Source organism: Rhinolophus hipposideros (assembly GCF_964194185.1).
Source record: "Rhinolophus hipposideros genome assembly, chromosome: 8".
In the NCBI taxonomy this organism is placed as follows: Eukaryota; Metazoa; Chordata; class Mammalia; order Chiroptera; family Rhinolophidae; genus Rhinolophus; species Rhinolophus hipposideros.
In genome coordinates this window covers 67,080,048-67,101,410 of record NC_138054.1, presented here as the reverse complement: position 1 = coordinate 67,101,410, position 21,363 = coordinate 67,080,048, and the positions used below count along the sequence as shown (strand labels likewise).

Here is a 21,363-nt window from a genome sequence, read left to right as displayed (position 1 = left end):
CAGAGCAGATTTTGAAATGAGGAAAGTTAAATAGGGGCATTAAACGAGGATGAATAGGGGCAATAAATGATATAGAGAGGGGCCAATTACGTAAGAAGACATATCAATCTGTACCTAACAATAGAGCATCAAAATATGGAAGATAAAAATTGACAGAACTGCAAGAAGAAATAGATGAATCCACTCTTATAGTTGGAGACTGCAAAATCCCTCTAGCAGAAATGGACAGATTCAGCAGGTAGAAAATCAGTAAGAACATTGTTAAACTCAATAGCATCATCAGTCAACTGGATATAACTGATGTCTATAGACTACTTCATCCAACAACTGCAGAAAATATATTCTTCTCAAGCTCTCATGAAATATTCACCACGACGGACCACATTCTGGGCCATAAAACACACGTTAACTAAATGAAAGACCTAAATTAAAAAGAGTAGAAATCATATGTCTGCTCTTAGAATTAAACAAGAAATCAGTAACAGAAAGAAAGGTAAAAAAAAGTCCTCAACTAATTGGAGATTAAACAACACACTTCTAATTAACCCATGGGTCAAAAAATAAATCTCAAGAGAAATTTTAAAATATTTTCAATTAAATGAAAATAAAAATACAACTTATCAAAATTTGTGGGATGCAGCAGTAGGAGTACATAGAGGGAAATTTATATCATTGAATGCATCTATGAGAAAAGAAGATCTAAAATCTAAGCTTTTACTTTGGGAAACTAGAAAAAGAGGAGCAAATTAAATCCAAAGTAAGCAGAAGAAAAGAAATAATAAAAATTAGAGCAGAAATCATGAAGTTGAAAACAGGAAGTCAACAGAAAAAAATCAATAAAACCAAAAGCTCGTCCTTTGAAAAGATCAATAAAATCAATAAGCCTTTAGACAGGCTAAATGAGAAAAAAGGACATGATGCAAATTACTGAATAACATCAAAAATGAAAGAGGGAACATCAGTACAGAGCCATGGTCATTAGAAGGATAATAAAAAACTACTGTGAAAAATTCTATGCCCACAAATTTGATATTATATATGCATAATTTCCTGGGGCTGGCCTGGTGGCTCAGGCGGTTGGAGCTCCATGGTCCTAACTCCAAAGGATGCCATTTCGATTCCCACATGGGCCAGTGGGCTCTCAACCACAAGGTTGCCAGTTCAACTCCTCGAGTCCCGCAAGGGATGGTGGGCTCCACCCCTTGCAACTAAGATTGAACATGGCACCTTGAGCTGAGCTGCCGCTGAGCTTCCTGATGGCTCAGTTGGTTGGAGCGTGTCCTCTCAACCACAAGGTTGCCGGTTTGACTCCCACAGGGGATGGTAGGCTGTGCCCCCTGCAATTAGCAACGGCAACTGGACCTGGAGCTGAACGGCACTCTGCACAACTAAGATTGAAAGGACAACAACTTGACTTGGAAAAAAAAAAAAGGCCTGGAAGTACACACTGTTCCCCAATAAAGTCCTGCTCCCCTTCCCCAATAAAATCTTTAAAAAATTCCTGGAACTAATAAGCAATTATAGCAAGGTTGTCAGATACAAGGTTAATATACAAAAGTCAGCTGCTTTCCTATATAACAGCAATGACCAAGTAGAATTTGAAATTAAAAACACAATACCATATTAGCACCTCCCAAAATGAAACAGTTAGGTACAAATCTAAAATAAAGTATGTACAAGATTTATGTGAAGAAAACTACAAAATTGATGAGCTAAATAAATAAATAAATAAATAAAGAGCTATACCATGTTTATGGTTAGGAAGACTCATTATTGTCAAGATGTCAGTTCTTCCCAACTTGATCTATAGATTCAATGCAAGCTTAATCAAAATTCCAGCAAGTTTTTTGTGGCTATTGACAAACTGACCTAAAGTTTATATGAAGCAGCAAACATCCAGAATAGCTAACACAATATTGAAGGAGAGCAAAATTTGAAGATTGACACTACTCAACTTCAAGACTTACTATAAAGTTACAGAAATTAGGATGGTGTGGAACTGGCGAAAGAATAGACAAACAGATCAATGAAACAGAATAGAGAGCCCAGAAATTGTCCCACATAACTATATTCTTAATATATGATCTTTGACAAAAGAGCAAAGGCAGTACAGTGGAGCAAAGATAGTCTTTTTAACAAATGGTGCTGAAACAACTAAATAGCCACGTGCAAAAACATGAATCTAGACACTGACCTTACACCTTTCACAAAAAATTTACTCAAAATAGAACACAGACCTAAATGTAAAATTCAAAACTATTGGGGCAGCCGGTGGCTCAGTTGGTTAGAGCCACAGGTTCAATTCCCGCATGGGATGGTGGGCTGCACCCCTGCAACTAAAGATTGAAAACGGCGACTGGACTTGGAGCTGAGCTGCGCCCTCCACAATTAGATTGAAGGACAATGACTTGGAGCTGATGGGCCTTGGAGAAACACACTGTTCCCCAATATTCCCCAATAAAACTTATACAAAAAAACCCCCACAAAAGCTATAAAACTCCTAGAAGATAACATAGTAGAAAATCAAGATGATGTTGGGTATGTCAATGACATTTTAGATACAACACCAAAGGCACGATCCAGGAAACAAATACAGATAACCTGTGAACAACACGGGGGTTAGGAGTGCTGACCCCTGTGCAGTAGAAAATCTATGGAAAATATTGTTTCGATCTGCTGTTGGTTGAAACTGTGGATGCAAACATCGGGAATATGGAGGGCCAACTGTATATTTATCGAAAAAATTTATGTATAAGTGGACCCGCACAGTTCAAACCCGTGTTGTTCAAAGGTCAACTGTAATTGATAAGCTACACTCATTAAAATTAAACTCTTCTGTTCTCTAAAAGACAATGTCAAGAGAATGAGAAGCCTCAGACTGGTAGTAAATATTTTTAAAAGACATCTGATAAATGACTGTTATCTAAACTATACAAAGAACTTTTAAAACTCAACAATAAGAAAATGAACAACGTAATTTTTCAAAAATGGGCCAAAGCTGTTTATAGACACTTAACCAAAGAAGATAAACAAATGGGAAATAAGCATATGAAAAGATGCTCTACACCATGTGATTAGAGATATGCAAATTAAAACAACAGTGAGATACCCCTACACATCTATTAGAATGGCCAAAGTCCAGAACACTGACACCACCAAATGCTGGTGAGGGTGTAGAGCAATAGGAACTCTCACTCATTGCCGGTGGAAATGGAAAACGGTACAGCCATTTTGGAAGACATTTCAGCAATTTCTTACTAAACTAAACATACTCTTACCATATGATCCGGCAATCTCATTCCTTGGTATTTACCCATAGGAACTAAAAACTTATGTCCATACAAAAACCTGCACATGAATGTTTACAGCAGCTTAATTCATAACTGCCAAAACTTGGAAGCAACCAAGATGTCCTTTGGTAGGTGAATGGATCAATAAACTGTGCATATTATTCAGCCCTAAAAAGAAATGAGCTATCAAGCCGTGAAAAGAACATTGAGGAAACTTAAATGCAAGTGAAAAAGGTCAATCTGAAAAGGCTACGTACATATGATTTCAACTATCTGGCATTCTGGAAAAGGCAAAATTACAGAGACAGTAAAAAGATGAGTAGTTGCAGGGGTTAGGGTAAAGGGAAGGATCGATAGGCAGAGCAGAGGATTTTCAGGGCAGTTAAACTATTTTGTATAACCCTCTAATGATGAACACATGTCATTCTGCATTTGTGGAAACTCGTAGAATGTGCAACATCAAGAGAGAATCCTAATGTAAACTATGGACTTTGGGTGGTAATAATATTTCTCTGAAGGTTTATCAATTGAAACAAATGGGCCACTCTGGTGGGGGTGTTGGTAATGGCTGTGCATGTTGGTAACAGGCTGTGCGTGTGCTGGGGCAGGGAGTACATGGAAAATCTCTATACCGACTGCTCAATTGCTGTGAACCTCAAAAAATAGTAAAAAATTCAGAAAACCAAAAACCTCTTCAGAGCAGATGCAAATATTTAAGAGTGGGGAAGCAGAATATAAGCATTTCCTAAATGTATGTAAAATCCTTTGATGCAGAGCATTTTTTACAGGACGAAAAGCTAAAAAAAATAGTATCTAGACATTCCATTTTCATATATGGAAGTAAAGAAAAGAATTTTAATTACAAGTGATTGCCTTTAGTGAGCAGTGAATCACAGGAGGCTGGAGTCTGTTTGTTTTTCTGTAATAATTCTTGTAGCTCTATTGTTCCTTTACAGTAACTCTTAAAAAGTGTTGTGCAGTTTAAAAAACGAAAGCTAGGTGATAAAGGCTAGGTGTGGCCCATAGCTTTTAATCTCTGATAGCTTTTATTGTTGACATGTGAAGGGACTATAAGGTCACTTGGACGAATCCTATCATTGTACAGGTGTGAACACTGAGGCTCAGTCAAGGTCCAACTGGGAATGCTGGCACAGTGATCAATAAGGACCGTTATAGCCTGGCCAAGAGCAGAAACGAGTACAACGTTAGTTCCCATTTTTCCTAGGCTATGAAATTGAGGCCAACGATGGGATACCAGCTCAGTGACTGGAGAAGAGACGGTCGGCATCGTTTAAGTGGGATAGTGAGGCAGTCAGGAAGCGCCCGCTGCCGTGGGTCTTCTAGGTATTGTTGAAAAGGCACCTGAGTGGTATCTAGAATGATGTGGGATAAACCAAGCAGGCCTATAGGCATCTAGGGGGCATGTCATGAGATTTGAAAATGTAATCAATATTTTCACCACGATGTTTCTCTGTCTTCTTCCTCATTGTTGGAGCTTAGGTGCAAAGTCCACTGTTCATTCATCTAATGACACTTGGACTAAGCAAACCCCAAAACTGGCCAGGGCTGGATGCAGATGATGCATTCCGAGAAATCATTTGACAGGACCCTGATGAAGTGCCTCAACTGACAGGAAATGACTACTTCCACTTTGGGACAGATTTAACTGTTCCTTTTATGTTGAGACAACGCCTGTCTGCTTGAGTTTCTGCTTATTGGTTCTGGGTCTGTCTTTGGAACCTCACAGACAAGGTTTTTCCCTCTTTAATCTGGACATAAATTCCACAGGCAGGCTCTGTTGTCTTCCAAAGGTTATTTGAAGAGGAAACTATGGCTGGCCTTCCCTTCTAGCTCTAACATTCTTGGATATGGGTGGAAATACACTCAACTTCTTCCAAGAAAAAGACTACTCTACTTCCATGGGGATCATTCCAATTGCTCAGACTTCCCTAAAGAATATGGAGTATCTGCAGAGTGACAAGAATAGGTTTCATGCATGTATCTTAATTTACACATAAAAAAGAGTATTTTTCTTTATAATTACCCCATTATGAGGCCGTATATCTAAAAGGGTAGCTCTTTTAGAGTTACCTTCATAGAGAATTTATGAAATGGGAAGAGATAAAAATAATCTAGAGTGATTACCCACCCACTTCAGCTATCAGATTTTGCTTTGAATCAAACATTCATTGATTGGTCTCCAGAAGTTCAGTCTCATAGTACCAAGTTTACCACCATTAACGATGTTTAAAAAAAATCAGAGCAGGTTCATATGTATTTGAGTGGTGGCAGGATTACTATAATGCTGGGAGGGTTCTGGAAGGGATCACGCTACGTGTGGAGCAACCTGAACTGGAAAGGATAGTATTATTACAAACTGGGCCAGGGAGCTCCTGGTACTGCCCTGCCTTCACCCCACCCTCGTGTCCCAGTTCTCCAAGCCTGAGTTCACAGAATACCTACCCAAGTTTCTTTGATTGTTTTGACAGGAGAGAAACCTCTGAAACTATGTAAAATGCCAAAGATAATTTTTTTTAAAAAGATCCTATTTTAAGTTTACACATGGACGGGGGCTATTTATTGGTGCAAGGCAAGAGAAAGCACAGGCACTAGGGCCTGGGGCGTGTTGCCGCTAGTACGTCATCTGCTCTTACCTGTGGGGGCCTGCATGGCTGAGCTGGGGATGGTGGCAGCATCTTGGGGTACAGTGCTGGTGTCCGGTTCAGGGGTGCTGGTTGTTGGTGAGGTGGGTGGTGGGTTCAGCAAAGTCCGAGGTTTCCTCTGTCAAAATGGATGGGGAAAAGTTTGCTACCTGTGATAGGTAACTTGTCTTCTCATTCCGCTCTTCCTAGCAGTCAATTCACCCATGAAACTGAAGTATATTTGTAGGTGGGACTGTGTGTTATGTATGTTTTACACACAGCATCTTGCCTAATGCTGTACACACAGCAGATGCTTAGTAAAACTTTTCTGAATCCATGTACAAGATTCTGGGCTTCCATACGACCAAAGCTTACTGAGGTTACTTTTTTTATACTAGATTCAATATTATGATTTGAAGTTCTTTATTAGTTGGGCAGACAAAAGCAAAAATGAGGGGGGAAATGCTGTGGCTGAAGACTACTTTGACATTGCTTTGTACTTTTTGTCTCTCTTGAAAAATGGAAATGAACCTTCCCCTAACTCTATAAACTACTTCCCTCTTCCTGCCTCTTCAGTTTATTACCTGCCACTTATTACCTTCAACCTTATACTGTAGTCATCTCTAACTATATTACTTCTCTAAAAACGCTGGTTTTACCTGGTCTACACCTTAATAATAATAAACCACCCCTTCTGCTTGGAATGCCCTTTCTTTTTTTTTATCTTACAATATATGTTTATCCAGTAAGTATTTCTAGATTTCCTCTAGTTACGGTCTCTTTGCTGCTCTCTCTGTACTTTGAATTGTTGCATTTGTCACAATTATTGTCATTATGTATTTATATGCTGGTGTACCTTATTAGCCTGGAACTCTTTGTGAGTCTGCTTCTGAGTACCATTCCTATCATGGTACCTGGCATATAATAAGTGTCAGTCAGTGTTTTTCAATGAAGCATACAGTATAGAATACCAATAATGGGGAAGTAATAAAAATGATTTGAGAGACACCTAGTATCTCCTCTAAGCTGGTCAGGGCAGTCTCTGGGGGAGAAAGATCTCAGAATGTTCTTTCCAAAGTTTTCTAAAAGCCTTTCTGAATGCAAGGAAAACATAATTGATTATTACGGAGGTACACAAATCCCTTTTTACTAAATGTCACATAGGATAGGTACACTGCTGGGAGCTATATAAACCTGTTTGCCTTCTAGGAGCATATTCTCTAAAGAGATAGCACCACCAACAGCAAGCATATACTATAAGACGGCCTTGCCTGTGAAAGTAATCATAAAAACACTTATGAAACATGCAAAGCATACATGAAACATGGGCATCTCATATACTTTGATATTACTAAAAGTAAAAACCCAAATAAGCAATGAGTCAGAAAGGAAAGGAATACCAGTTCAACTTTACTGAGTTGTAGGGTCCCTGAAGGAACAATCCTGGTAAGTAAGGTAGCCATATATTATAGAAGAAAGCAGAAAGATGAAATTATCTTTTCACCCGTTGAGGTAGGTACAATTACATGTATTATATCTATTCATATATTACCTCATCTCCATTTTATTGGTGAGAAGACTAGGGCTTACAACCTTATTTATGGAAGCATTTCCAAAGTCACAAAGGTAGAGATGAGATATAAATCTAAGTGTGTCTGGCTTCAAAGCCTATGTTCTAGTCACAAGACTACTTTGCTTCAGAAAGGAATAGAAGGATTACCGGTTAAGAGGAAGGATATACACTTCCAGGAGCAAGCAAAAAAGACAGGAAGAGGAATTAGGGTGTCAAGTGCCAGGCCATAAAATACAAGATAAGATGAGAATTATTGTTTTCAAGAGGGTTGGAAAGAAAGAGGACTTTGGCTTCCATGGTTAAGACTGCCCGAGAGCAGAGGCAATCATAGAATCATAGTTCTTATGTTTTGAAGGATCTTAAAGGCCATTTAATCCAATCATCCATCCATCCAATATTTCTACTTCACTGTCCCTGAAAACATCCCTCCCATATCGTCATCCAGTTCCTGCTGAAATACCTCTAGTGACAGGAGATCACTACTTCCACTTTGGGAAAGATTTAACTGTTCCTTTTATGTTGAGACAATGCCTATCTTCTTGAGTTTCTGCTTATTCGTTCTGGGTCTGTCTTTGGAACCTCACAGACAAGCTTTTTCTCTCTTTAATCTGATTGTCCTCAAGATGTTGTCATATCATCAAAAGCACAGCTTCTCTGGCCTTGGAAACTTAGGCCTTCAGCCTCTCTTCCACAACATTAGAATGAGAAGAGAATAATGGAAACAACAAGAATGAATCAGGACCTGGGTTAGGGGTTAGTGGTAGTAGGGCAGGAGCATTATGTGTTACACTCAAAGATCAGCATGTGGCATTGAGAATTTAAAGCCAATAAATAAGAGACAATCTCAACTGTAACATCACTAAAACCATCCATCTATCCGTTCTGCATACACTGAACATCTGCCAAGAGATTGAGATTTAAGGCACTGCAGGAGAAAGAAGAAAAAGATTAGGTTCTTGACCTTGAGGAGCTTGTATTCTAGAAGGACTGAAGTCAGCTGGGGGTAATAAACCAAACAAAACCAACCAACCAACCATCCATCCATCCATCCAGCCAGCCAGCCAACCAACCAGCCAACCAACCAATCAACCCTAGGGAAGAATTTATGAGATTGGAATGGAATGTCCAAGAGAACTGCATATCATCTCCATGTTAGAACTCAGGTAGTCTAGCTCAGGACGGAGCTGCAGAGGAATCCTCTGACAGTTAGGAACAGAATAGAATGGAGGTGATACCAAAGGAAGCCCTCGAGAAGTAGGTGAGAACTTCCTTAGGGAAGACATGCATGAAGAACTAGTCATGACTGTACTTTCAGGAACAGTGGTCAGTGAAGCTTGACTCAGCAGTCTTTTCCTACACTAGAGGTAAGTGTTATCTCCCTCAAGAAATATGAGAGAGTAAATATGTGGTAGGACAGCAGTGACCTTGAAACTAGAAGACCTGGGGACCCATCTCTGTAGCCGTTGCTGTTTATTAGCTACGTGTACTTAGGGAAATCATTTCACATCTCTATGTCTCAATTTACTTAACTATTAAATAACAAACATTACTCATCTCCTAGAGTTTTGTGAAGATTGTGTGATATGTATGTAATGGTGTCTGATACAGCGCCTGAAACTTAGTAGATATTCAATAATTTTTTTTTCTTTTAAAGAAGGGGAAGGAATAGAAAAAGAAGGACATTTATAGAGCCAATTTTCTCTTTCTGTTCACATGCCTGGGCATCCACTCTAGGTCGGTTAACAATTAGGAGTAGGGCCTTCCATCTATGGAAGACATTAGACCAGAATTCCTTCGATGTGAGTAACTTTCAAAGTCAAAATTTGTTTCTTATCCACACCATCCTATGTTTAATCTTACCAACTCCCAGTTAAGTAGGGATGACACTCTAGGAGATTCCTCTTAAAAGCTTACACAACGGAGAAAATAGGGCCAGACGTTCCCCTTTCCAAGATGGATGGATATGGATGAGTTACTCCTTTATAACCCTTTATCCCTCTCTGGGAAACCCATATTTTTACCTACCTTACTGCCAGGTTTGGGACCCCTCTTCTTTGGGAATTTCAAAGGTTCAGCTGACTTGGATGGGGTAGAGATGGGATGGGGGATAAGAGGCTTGGGTGTGCGGCCCCGCTTCTTTCCTGGTTTACGCCCCCTCTGTCCTGGTTGATGCTCTAAGACAGTTTTGGTGCTGCTGTGGATGCTGGGCTTCTCAGTGTTCACGTCAGATGCAGGATAGGGACTCTTTGGAATCACAACTGCAAGAAAAAGACTCATTCTATCACCCCCTCCTCCCACCTGCATTCCCATCCCAGCCCGAGAAGAAAAAAAGACTTGCTACTTCCACTTGGGTAGTTTTATCCCAAGAAACTTGTTTCCTGGCATCTGACCTAAATGTTAGAAAATCTCAGAGGAAAAGTGAATTTAGATTGGCTAGAATTGGAAGTTTTAATTATTTCTGGCAGATGCAGAAAAAAATATTAAATTTTTCTCCCCAAGGCATCTAGTTAAAGTATACACACAGAACCACAGACTTAGAGATGTAGTAACTCTTAGAAGCCTACAATCCTTTCCTGCTAGGAATGAAGATCTGAGGCTCAGAAGAGGAAATGATGTCTTCCTCAGATTACACAGTGAGTTGGGATGAGGACTTATGTTTTGAAACTAGGCTCTTCAACCAAGTCAGGCATTTTCTACCTCGATCTACCTAATGTTTTAGTGAGATTATTGCAGTGAAAGTAGTGAAACATATGGAAACATATACATCTGACAGCATCTCTCCTTACCTTAAAAATCTTTGCTTCATATTATCTTTAAGGTAGTTCAAATTTTTTATTCTGGTATCAAGGACTTTTGTGACTTTGCCCCTGCCTTGCTCTCCAGTTATATCTGATGGCATTTGCTGTCACCTGCCTCCATGTGCTGGACCCACCATTTTCTGAACACCTAGTCATTCAGGTATGTTGTGTTCTCTATTCTTCCTGGTCAGGTATACATCAATACTCACTTTTCAACACTCAGCTCCAGGGCCAACTCTTACTGAGGCCTTGTCTGACTACACCCCAACGAAGTCAACCCTCTCCCAAAGAATTCTGTAGACATCTATGTTAGAGTACTTTCCATTTTACTCTAATCATTCATCTTCTCCTGAAACTGAGAATTCTTCAAGGTAAAGGATATCTAATCCATTCTAGAAATAATGATTGAGCACTTACTAGAAGGTATGCACTGTTCTAAGCCTTGGAGGTAGATCAGTGAACAAAAATGTAGTTGGAGCTCTGATGGAGCTTACCTTCTAGTGGGGAGACAGAACATAGACAAATAAACACACAATATAATGTTAAGGGCTAGGTAAGTGCTACGATTAAAACTAAAGCAAGGTAAGGAGATAGAGGGGTGAGGAAAGTCTTGTTTGAAGAGGTGACATTGCCACAAAGCTCCTAAATGAAATAAAGGCAGAAGTTCTGAGGAAAGAGCCTTTCAAGTAGAGGGTACATAACAAGTGCACAAATTCTGAGATGGGAACATGTTAGTGTGTTTGAGACAGAAAGGAGGTCAGTATGGCTGGAATTGAATGAGCAAAGGTGAGAGTGGAGAGGAATTAGGTGAGAAAGGGGCACTAAGATTGTGTAGAACTTTGTAGGCTGTGAAAATGACTTGAACTTATTCTAAGTATGAAGGGAAGCCACTGGAGGGTTTTGACAAGGGAAGCGGTAGGATATACTTAAAAGGAACATTCTGGCTGCTCTGGGAGGGGGTGGGGCGGTAAAAGAACTGGGGAGACTAGTTAAGAAAACTAATTATAGTGGGCAGGTAGAAGGTAATGTTTCTTATGCTCCAGGTAGGATGTAATAGATTATGGCAAAAACTAGAAAAAGTCAGATAAATTATTGAGGAAAACACTGCAGTGTTGTAGAAATAACGAGGATTAGATGAACTGCAATTCCAGACCTGGAAGGGAAGGGCTTCTGAGGTAGCTGACACTGTTTTCTTTTCTGAGGGCACTGGCCAACTGGCAGCATGAACTGAGCATTCGTCTTGGCCTGTGCAGAGGGGCTCTACTGGAGGGAAGAGAAATCGGAGAGGGTATTGTGACAGATTGGAACTTGAGGAGCTCCATGTGTGTGGCCAATTTTCCCCATGGGACATTTGCTGAGTTCTAAGCCTACACACTGGAACTGCGAAGCAGCTGAGAGCTTCTAAAAGGCAAAATGAAATCTCCCTTTTAAGAGACAAGGTTTTAAGAGACAAGGTCCCACTAGAAGGAGGATGTCTACCTCAAACACAGAGCTCGTCTCCACAGAGCTGATCTCCTCTTTGGGATATATGCCATATTTTGAAATTTTAAGAGAAGCGAGAGGTCAAAGAACTAAGCTGCAAACCTCTCAAAGGTAGGATGATCTCTTGCAGTTTTTTAAGGCTGAGGAGATGGAGACCTATTAGGTTGTCAATCAAGAGCTCAAGAGGGCCCATGTTCAAGGAACAGGGATATTTTCACTGGGTACAGAACTCTATGTTGGCAGTTTATATACTTTAGCCCTTTAAGGACTATCTAGATGTGTATGTGCGTGTGCGTGCGTGTGTATCTGCCAACCTAGAGTTCTATACCCAGTGAAAATATATTCCAAAAATGAAGGTGTATTAATATTTTCAGACAAATCAAAGCTGAGAGAATTTGTCACCAGCAGATTTAAACTGCAGGAAATAGAAAGGAAGTTCTTTAGGCTGAAGGAAAGTAATCCTAGATGGATTGATGGAACTGCAGGAAGGAATGAAGAACACAAGAAGGGGTAAATACAAAAGAGTATTGGCTATTTAGAACAAGAATTTCAAAAAATAACTTGCTGGGTTTGTAATATATGTATTAGTAAATTATATGAAGTAATAGCACAAGGATGGAAGTATGCGGTAAATGGTGCCAAACTTTGTTAAAAGTTTTGCATTATTTGGGGAGTGATTAATAGCGCTTATTTGAGGTAAACTTTAATATTAGGTTGGTGCAATAGTAATTGCAGTTTGAAAGGTTAAAAATAATTGCAAAAACCGCAATTACTTTTGCACCAACTTAATAAGTCCAGGATGGCTGTTTTAAACTAATTAAAAGAATTACACAAGAATGTATCACTAAAAGCTAAGGAGATAAAAATAGAATAATACAACATAATTAACCTAAAAGGAGGCAAGAAAGAAGGAATAAAGACATGAGGAAGAACTCAGACAAAGACAAAACAAAAAGCAAAATGCTCAAAATGGTAGACTGAAATCCAAATAAATAATTACATTAAATACAAGTGGATTTAGTAAAATAATTAATAGGAAAAAATTAAAATACCAGGCCCCCCAAAAAATATCCCAAGTCCCAATTATATCTATTTATAACAGGGTCTTGAAAAAGAAGGACACTTGAAATATAAGAACATAGGAAGATAAAAACAAACAGATGGAAAAACATACACCCTGTAAACATTAACCTAAGGAGAGATCATGTGGTTATATTAATATCAGATGAGGCAGTCTTTAAGGAAAGGGGTATAACTAGACTAAAAAGGAAAATTTCAGCAAGATAAAATACAGTCATGTGCCACTTAACAATAGGGATACGTTCCGAGAAATATGTCGTTAGATTTCATTGTTCTGCAAACATGACAAAGTGTACTTATACAAACTTATTGCTCCTAGGCTACAAACTTGTACAGCATGTTACTCTATGAATACTGTAGGTAGTTGTAACACAATGGTAAGTATTTGCGTATCTCAACATTTCTAGACATGAGTAATGTGTGAGTAATGTGTTGTGCTCTGATGTTACGATGGCTATGACGTCAGTAAGTGATGGAGGAGTTTTTCAGCTTCCATTATAATCTTATAGGTCCATTGTTGAGTGAAACAATGATACGGCGTGCATGACTGTAGTCAATCCAAAAGGAAGCAATAATAACCTTAAATTCCTATGTACCTAAATAACACAAAATATATAAAGTAAAAGTTTAAAGAACTAAAAGGAGAAATAGACAATTACAAAATTAAAAGCTGGAGATTTTAACATGTCTCTCAGTAATTGATAGGTGAAGAAGCTGAAAAAAATAAAGATAGGAAAGATTTGAATAACAACCAACTAATAACATAAATAACTAAATACTCAATCAACCTAATTGACACATATAGGACACTACACCCCATCGATGTAGAATACACATTTTTTTCAAATGTTAACGGAACATGTGGGGCAAAAAAGCAATCCTCAATAAGGTTCAAAGAATTGAAATAATACAGAATATGTTTTCTATCCAGAGTGGAATTTAAATAGAAATCAACAACAGAAAATTAATTAGAAAAACCCCAAATGCTAAAAAATTAAGTGACATATATTTGTAAGTAACTCAAATGTCAAATAAATTAAAATAGAAGTTAGAAAAATTTTGGAATTTAAAATTCATAAAAATATGACATATCCTAATGCGCGAAGTTTAGCTAAAGCAGTGCTCAGAGGGAAAATTTTTAGCTCTAAATGCTTATATTAGAAGAGAAGGAAGGTTAAATATCAATGATCTTATATTTTAAAAAGCTAGGAAAAGAGCATCAAACTAAACTCAAAGAAAGTAAAAGAGACTAATAGTATGAGTGAATAAGTCAGTGAAAAAAGAAAGCAGACATATAATAGTGAAAATTAACAAAGTCAAATTTCTTTGAAAAGATAACCCTTTAACAAGCCTGATCTAAATATAAAGAAAACACAATCTACGAATATCAAGAATAAAAAATATACTTTAGACATTAAGAAGACAATAACAGGATATTACGAATAACTTTATATAAATAAATATGAAAATTTAGATAAAATGGCCAACTTCCTTGAAAAACACAAAATATTAAAATGGACACAAGAAAAAACAGAATATGAAGAACCCTTTACATAATAAATTGCAATTTCAATGAAAAACCTTCTGCAAAGAAAATCCCAGATGCAGATGGCTTCACTGGTGAACTCTAGCAAATATTTAAAGAAGAAATAATAACAAGAGGTCCAAAACCCCTCTAGATAAACAGAGGAGGAGGGAACACTCCCCAACTCATTTTATCAGGCCAATGTAACTCTTGCACCAAAATATGACAAAGATATTACAAGGAAACAAAACTATAAACCAGGGGTGTCCAAACTGCGGCCCGCAGGTCGATCCATTTTTTATTGGCCCGCAGCAAATTCCAAAAATATATTTAGTTTACTTAAATAAACCAGGTGAGGCAATACGTACTTCACCTCGAGTGAGTGGCCCGGGGCTGTTTGTGTATTTTATTGAATATGGCCCTTGGTGAAAAACGTTGAAAAAAGTTTGGACACCCTGCTATAAACTAATGTCCTCGTGAACATAGATGCAAAAATCCTTAACAAAATATTAGCAAATTGAATCTAGTAATATATAAAAATGATAATTAATGTATCATGACTAAGTGGGTCTTATCTTAGGAATACAGAGGTGTTTAACAATAGAAAAAAAATCAAGTGAACTCATTACATTAACAAAATAAAGCAGAAAACACCTATATCATCTCAACAGATGCAGAAAAAGCATGTGACAAAATTCAACACCCATTCACGTTAAAAACTATTAGCAAACTAGGAATAGAAGGGAATTTTCTTATAGAAAAGGTCATCTATAAAAAAACTATAGTTAACAGCATAGTTAATGATGAAATATCGAAGACTTTTTTTTACTGAACTATGGAACAAAACAAAAATATCCATTATCACCACTTGTATTCATCAATGTACTGGAGGCAAATGTAATAAGAGAAAGAAATAAAAGCTATAAAGGTAGATTGTAAAGAAGTATTATTTGCACATGACATGATCTTTTATATAAACTGTACCCCCTTTCACCTATGGAATTTATTAAAATAAAAAAATGAGTTTTGAAAGGTTACTAGACGTAATTTAATACAAAAATCTATTGTATTTCTATATATATCAATTAGAAAATAAATGTAAAAAACCCAAAATCAAATATTCAGTGAAAGATGTGTAAGACATTTACACTAAAAACTATAAAACATTCTGAGAGAAATCCAAGAAGCTCTAGCTACCTGGCCATGAAAGGATATATCACATTCATGGCTTGGAAAACTCAATACTGTTAAGCTCTCAATTCTCATTAAATTGATCTATAAAGAGCTAATGGAATTCCAATCAAAATCCAAGCAGATTCTTTTAAATGTGTGAGTATGTCTGTAAATTGACAACTTAATTCTAAATTTTATTAGGAATGCAAAGGATTTAGAATAGCCGACTCAATTTTGGTGAATAACAGCAAAGCTCATATCAAGACTCATTAAAAAGTTACAGTAATTAAGACATGTTTATTGGTGTAAGGATAGAAATGGATCCATGGAGCAAAACGGAGAGTCCAGACATAGAGCCACGTACGTACAGTCATCTGGTTTATAATAAAGGTGCCCCTTTAATTCTGTGCGTGTGCGTATATGTGGGGAAAACATACTCTCGCCAATAAAATTGTGATGAGTCAAACAAATATCCATATGGAAAAAAGATGAGACCTAAACCCTCCACTTCACACCAGACACAAAAAATTAATGTGAAAGGTAAAACATTAAACTTCTAGACGAACATAGAGAGCAATATCTTCAAACCATTGGGGTAAACAAAGATTTATTAAACAGGACACATAAAGCATTAATTATAAAAGACTGACATCTATGCCTTCATTAAAATAAAAAAATTCTATTCATCAAAAAACAATATTAAGAAAAAAATCTAGAGTGGGAAAAGATATACAAAACACATACATCAGAAAAGTAACATCCAGAATATATTTAAAAAACTCCTAAAAATCTGTAATAGAAACATGGGCAATCCAATTTAAAAAATGAGTAAGACTCGAAGAGCTGTGTCATAAAAATGAATATACAAATAGCCAATAAAAATATGAAAATTTGCTGAACATTATCAGTTATCAGAAAAGTGCAAATTAAAAATATGTAGATGATGTAGTATAGAAATGTATACTTGATTTTTTTTTTTTTTTTTTTGAGAGCCCACTGGCCCATGTGGGAATCGAACCGGCAGCCTTCGGAGTTAGGAGCATGGAGCTCTAACCACCTGAGCCACCAGGCCGGCCCGAAATGTATACTTGAAACCTATATAATTTTACTAAGCAGTGTCACCCTAATAAATTTAATTTTAAAAAATCTAAAAGAAAACAGGAAAAATAGAAGAGGAGGAAAAACATACGAGACTCTACATCTCCACCAAAACTGCTAAAATTAAAAAAAGTGATGATACCTAATACAGTGAGGAATACGAAGCAACTAGAACGCTTGTCCATTGCTGGTGTGTAAATCACTCCAAAAAACTGCTTAGCTTTATATCCTAGCACCCAACAATCCACTCCTTGGTATATGCCCGAGAGAAATGAGTGGTATGACTACCAAAAGATAGGTACTAGAATGTTCATAGTAGCATTTTTCAGAAGACTCCCCGGGGGGGCATAACAGGCATTGTCTAATAAATCTGAAGGTGTATATACCCTATGATTCAATCTTAGAAATAAACTCCAGAAAAATTCTTGAACATGGACACTCAGATACGTGTAAACAAATGCTCACAGCATGTTATCTGTAATAACTTAGAACTTGAAATGACACAAATGGCCATTATTGGTAAAATGGATTTTTTAAATGTTATGTAGTTAGTTGTTTTCAGAGAATGGTCTGGGAACCCTTGGGTGTCCTTAAAATCCTTTTGAGGGTCTGTAAGGTGAAAACTATTTTCATGATACTAAAACATTATTTGCCTTTTTCACTCTCATTCTTTCACAGTGGAGTTTTCCAGAGGCTACATGTGTGATATGGAATGTGTGCTTGTATATTATTGTTTTAAAAGCTTCTAAGTTTTAATTTCTAATACAGTGATATTAGGCTCTTTGGGGTTTTTAAGGATATTGAAGTTTCCTGATACCAAAAGGTTTGAGAACCACTGATCCATAATTATAACCACTTCCTTGCCCTTCTTTTTCTAACACATTTGCCTAGAAAAAAAAGCAATCCAACCCTCTACCTATTCCATGCCTAAGCCTGAGTAACAACATGCCAAATGATTAACTGATTACTATAAACCTAAGACTGCCCATATATCTTCAGTAACAGATCATGAAATCTGAGCAGGGTAGAGAGGTAAGTGATTTACTTTGGAATTCCTGCCATCATATGAGAAGGTGCTGCGTTCTTAGATGGTATCTAGCACGTTTGTAGAAGAAAAAAAGGAAATAGATATAAGAGAAGAACTGAACAGGGCTTTACTTGGCCTTCTAATGTCAGAAAATATATATTTTTCCTTCACTTTTCCCTTAAGGATGGACATAAAAGTCCATTATGCCAACCAGCAAACAAGTTGCTGTCTCTGGCCTAAGAGATCCGGACAGAAGCAGCTAATCAGTTAAACTTAACAGTTCTGAAAAATCAGGGCACACAGGTCATGTGTTAAGTAGCTAGCATGGAAATTAAGCTTCATACTAATTTAAAAGCTTCTTAATAATGGATTTCTTAAGCTACCCTGAGGGATTCCAAGATTTGGAAGTTCTTCCCACCAGGAAGCCCTGTCCTGCCATATCCTAAGTTAATTATCCTAGTTGGAAAAAAAAATGGGTAATGTCAAGGGACCAAGGATCTAATTTTAGTTCTGTCCCTTATGGTGTGACCTTGAGTTTGTCATTTAAACACAATCATTTTTTTTATTTTTCCAAGTGTAAATAGTTAAATAATTTAATGACTGTCCTACTTCAGAGAAAGATGAAAGATCAGAATATTCCCCAACACATTTTGGTGCTACTAAGGTAGACAAAATTATGCCTTTAATTAACAAAACTTTGTCAAAATTCTTATACAAGTAAAAAGACTTGGAGGAGAGAGTGACTGTGCAAGGGAAGGGCAGAGGGCAAGGAAGACAGGCAAGCAAGACTTGTCAGGCAAGATTTCATAGTAAGTGACATTTTAACTAATCTTGAAGAATGAATTGATCTTGCATTAGGAAAAATGCAAAGGGGGAGGGTGAGTAAAGTTACTTCAGACAGAGGGGAAAGTAGGTAGAAAGGTGTGGAGCTGTAAAATAGCATGGTTATATGAGGACCTGTGGGTACTTCTGTGTGGCTTAAGTCCATAAGAAGGAGAAAGAGGTAAGTAAGGCTAGAGAGAGATGCTGGAGTCAGCTTGAGAAGAGTCCACACATATTACATTTAAGGAACCTGCCAGCTCTAATACACAAAGACTCTGCCAAGGGACACAGGGTGGGTACTATGGTTCTACACATGGAAACCGGAACGGTGAGGTTCACTGTAAAGGCAGCACAGCTACGGCAGGGTCGCAGCACGTGAGTGTGTACAACTGGTCTCCCCTCCCTGACAAACAGCTGATCTGTGCACATATGCGTGTATCTAATCCTTATTTTCTTGACTATAACAATGATCAATAATGTCACTAAAAGGCAGACAGAAACTGTTAAGACCGAGAATGGAGAAAGGAAGTAGTTTACACACGGATGCCCCCTAATGATGGAGTTAATTTTGCTTAAAAGGAACTGGCATGTACTGAGCACCTCCTATGAAAGAGGTGCTATACTATTTGCAATGGCAGTGTTTACAATCATCATTGCCAATAAAATTTACTAGGGTGCATAAAAAGCAGTACATACTGGCAGTTAAAACAATGGGCTTTGAAGTCTTGCCTATGAAGCATATATTATTATCTCTAACAGATGAGGCGACTGTAACTCGAGTAACTTGGCCAAGGTCACGTAAGTAACGAGGCAAGGTTGGAATTTCAATCTAGCATGTCTAACTCCAAAGTCCTTGTTCTTCCCATCATAACGTACAGTTTTCCTCTTATTAACTCAAATCCCTTCATTCACTCATTTGGTCACTCATTCATCCAACAAACATTCTGTATCGAGACTATGTCATGTGGTAGGCTCTATAGTATGAATCAGAAGTATATATAAATAAAAATGGTCATCTCAGATGGTGATAAGTGCAATGAAGAAAATAAAACAGAGCAATGTGATAATCATTGAGGGATGGTCAAGAAAGGCTCTTTGAGAAGGTGACACTGGAGCTGAGACTGGCATGACAAGAAGGGATTGGACATGGAGGACTAGGGCAAAGGAGACAGCAGGTGAAAAGGCCCTAAGAAAATAATGAGCTTGACTCGTTTAAAAAACAAAAGGAAGGCCTGAGAGACTGTCGCAGAGTGAATAGAGGAAATATAATGGCACAAGATGAAGTCAGAAAAGCAGGGGGGGCCAAGCTTTCGGGATGATGGTGTGGACGTGATCTAATTTACTTTGGAAAAAGAACACACTGAACACTGTGTGGAGAATGGATTATAGGAAGGCAAGAATTGAAGCAGAGACATGAGTTAGGGGAAGAAAACAATTAGGAGCCTAAGAAATTGAAAAAGAAGAAGCAAAACACTACCTATTTGCAGATGACATGATATCTAATACCTGGAAAGCTCTAGACATGTGACATCTAATAGAGTAAGTACTAGTCACATACAGCTAATTTGAGCACTTTGAATGCAACTAGTTTAAACAGAGATGTGTTGTAAGTGTAAAATACACACTGGATTTTGAAGATTTAGTGGGAAAAAAAATGTAGAATATTTCATTAATATTGCTTTATACTGATTACATATTAAATGGTAATATTTTGTATATTATGGATTAAATAAAACGTACTGTTAAAATTAATTTCATCTGTCTTTATTTTTTTAAATGTGACTAACTAGAAAATTTTACATTACAAGATACCTCAAATTATATTTCTATTGGACAGTGCTTCTCTAGAGAATTTATGAAAAAGCTAGCTCAAACAGTGAAATAAATCAGCAATTGTAACAAGAAACATGCAAAACTCAATAGCTTTCATATACTCAAGTAATATCCAATTAGAGGATGTAATGGAAGGCAAAACCCTGTTTACAATATTATCTAGAAAGAAGAAGTATTTAGAAATAAAAATAACAAGAAATATGCAAAATTTATAATGAAAAAAATTACTACTGGAAGACACAAAAGTGGACTTAAACAAATAAAAAGGCATCCTTTGTATATCTGTCACCAAGTTATTAGTTCTTGCTAAATTAATTTCCAAATTTAACGCAATCAATAAAAACATCAAGAAACCTTTTTTTCCCCGTCCTTTTGGAGCTAGACAAGTTGATATTAAATTCATATGACAACAACCCCCATGAACACCTGAAACTAATAATAAAAAGAAAAAAACCATGAATATAGTTAAGAAAGTAATGAAAAGGAAGAACTATGAGAGGGGACGAGGCTTATCAGATATTATAACAAACTATAAAGGTTCTATAATATACGTGAGAGGTAGAAGAGCAGATTGGAGAGGGTTAGAAAGACAAAGGACAAGAGAAAAGCATGCAAGGCGCTCTGATGGCAAACAATATTTGTGACCCGGATAGTTCTGAGACCCGGAATCACTGTTCTAGTAGAAGATACAGCAAGTGGGAATCCTGTCCTAAGACTTGAGGGGCCCACTGGAGACTCTGAAGAGAGCAGAAAGGCTGCGGTCCTACCCACCCCCCCTTTTTTTCTCATTCCTCTCATGCTAATAATTAGTATGAGAACATTCTAATACTTTGCACTTCACATGGGATGATTTGGGCAGTACCTGGGACCAGCTGCTCTAGGGGCTGCACACATTAGTAGCAATTTCTAGCCTTTTAACCTTAAATTCAAAGAAATACCATGTCTTCACATGCTAGTTTTTAATCACTCTGGGAACTTTCAATCCTGCTCCAAATTTGGCAATGTGCAATGTGACTAAGT

General features: G+C 37.4%; 1 protein-coding gene across 16 annotated transcripts in view; it reads right to left on the bottom strand.

The window, feature by feature from the left end:
* The window catches only part of SCMH1 (Scm polycomb group protein homolog 1), a 144,311-nt gene that overhangs the window by 26,571 nt on the left and 96,377 nt on the right, over positions 1 to 21,363 (bottom strand). For 14 of the 16 annotated variants that reach the window (XM_081055413.1, XM_081055403.1, XM_081055412.1 and 11 more), the window contains 2 exons: positions 9,531 to 9,763; positions 5,945 to 6,071 (listed from right to left, as the gene is read on the bottom strand). The exons of the other annotated variants lie outside the window; for them this stretch is intronic. In XM_081055413.1, the coding sequence (XP_080911539.1) occupies positions 5,945 to 6,071; positions 9,531 to 9,763 (360 nt within the window). The remainder of the gene's footprint in view (positions 1 to 5,944; positions 6,072 to 9,530; positions 9,764 to 21,363) is intronic. 16 annotated transcript variants of the gene reach the window in all.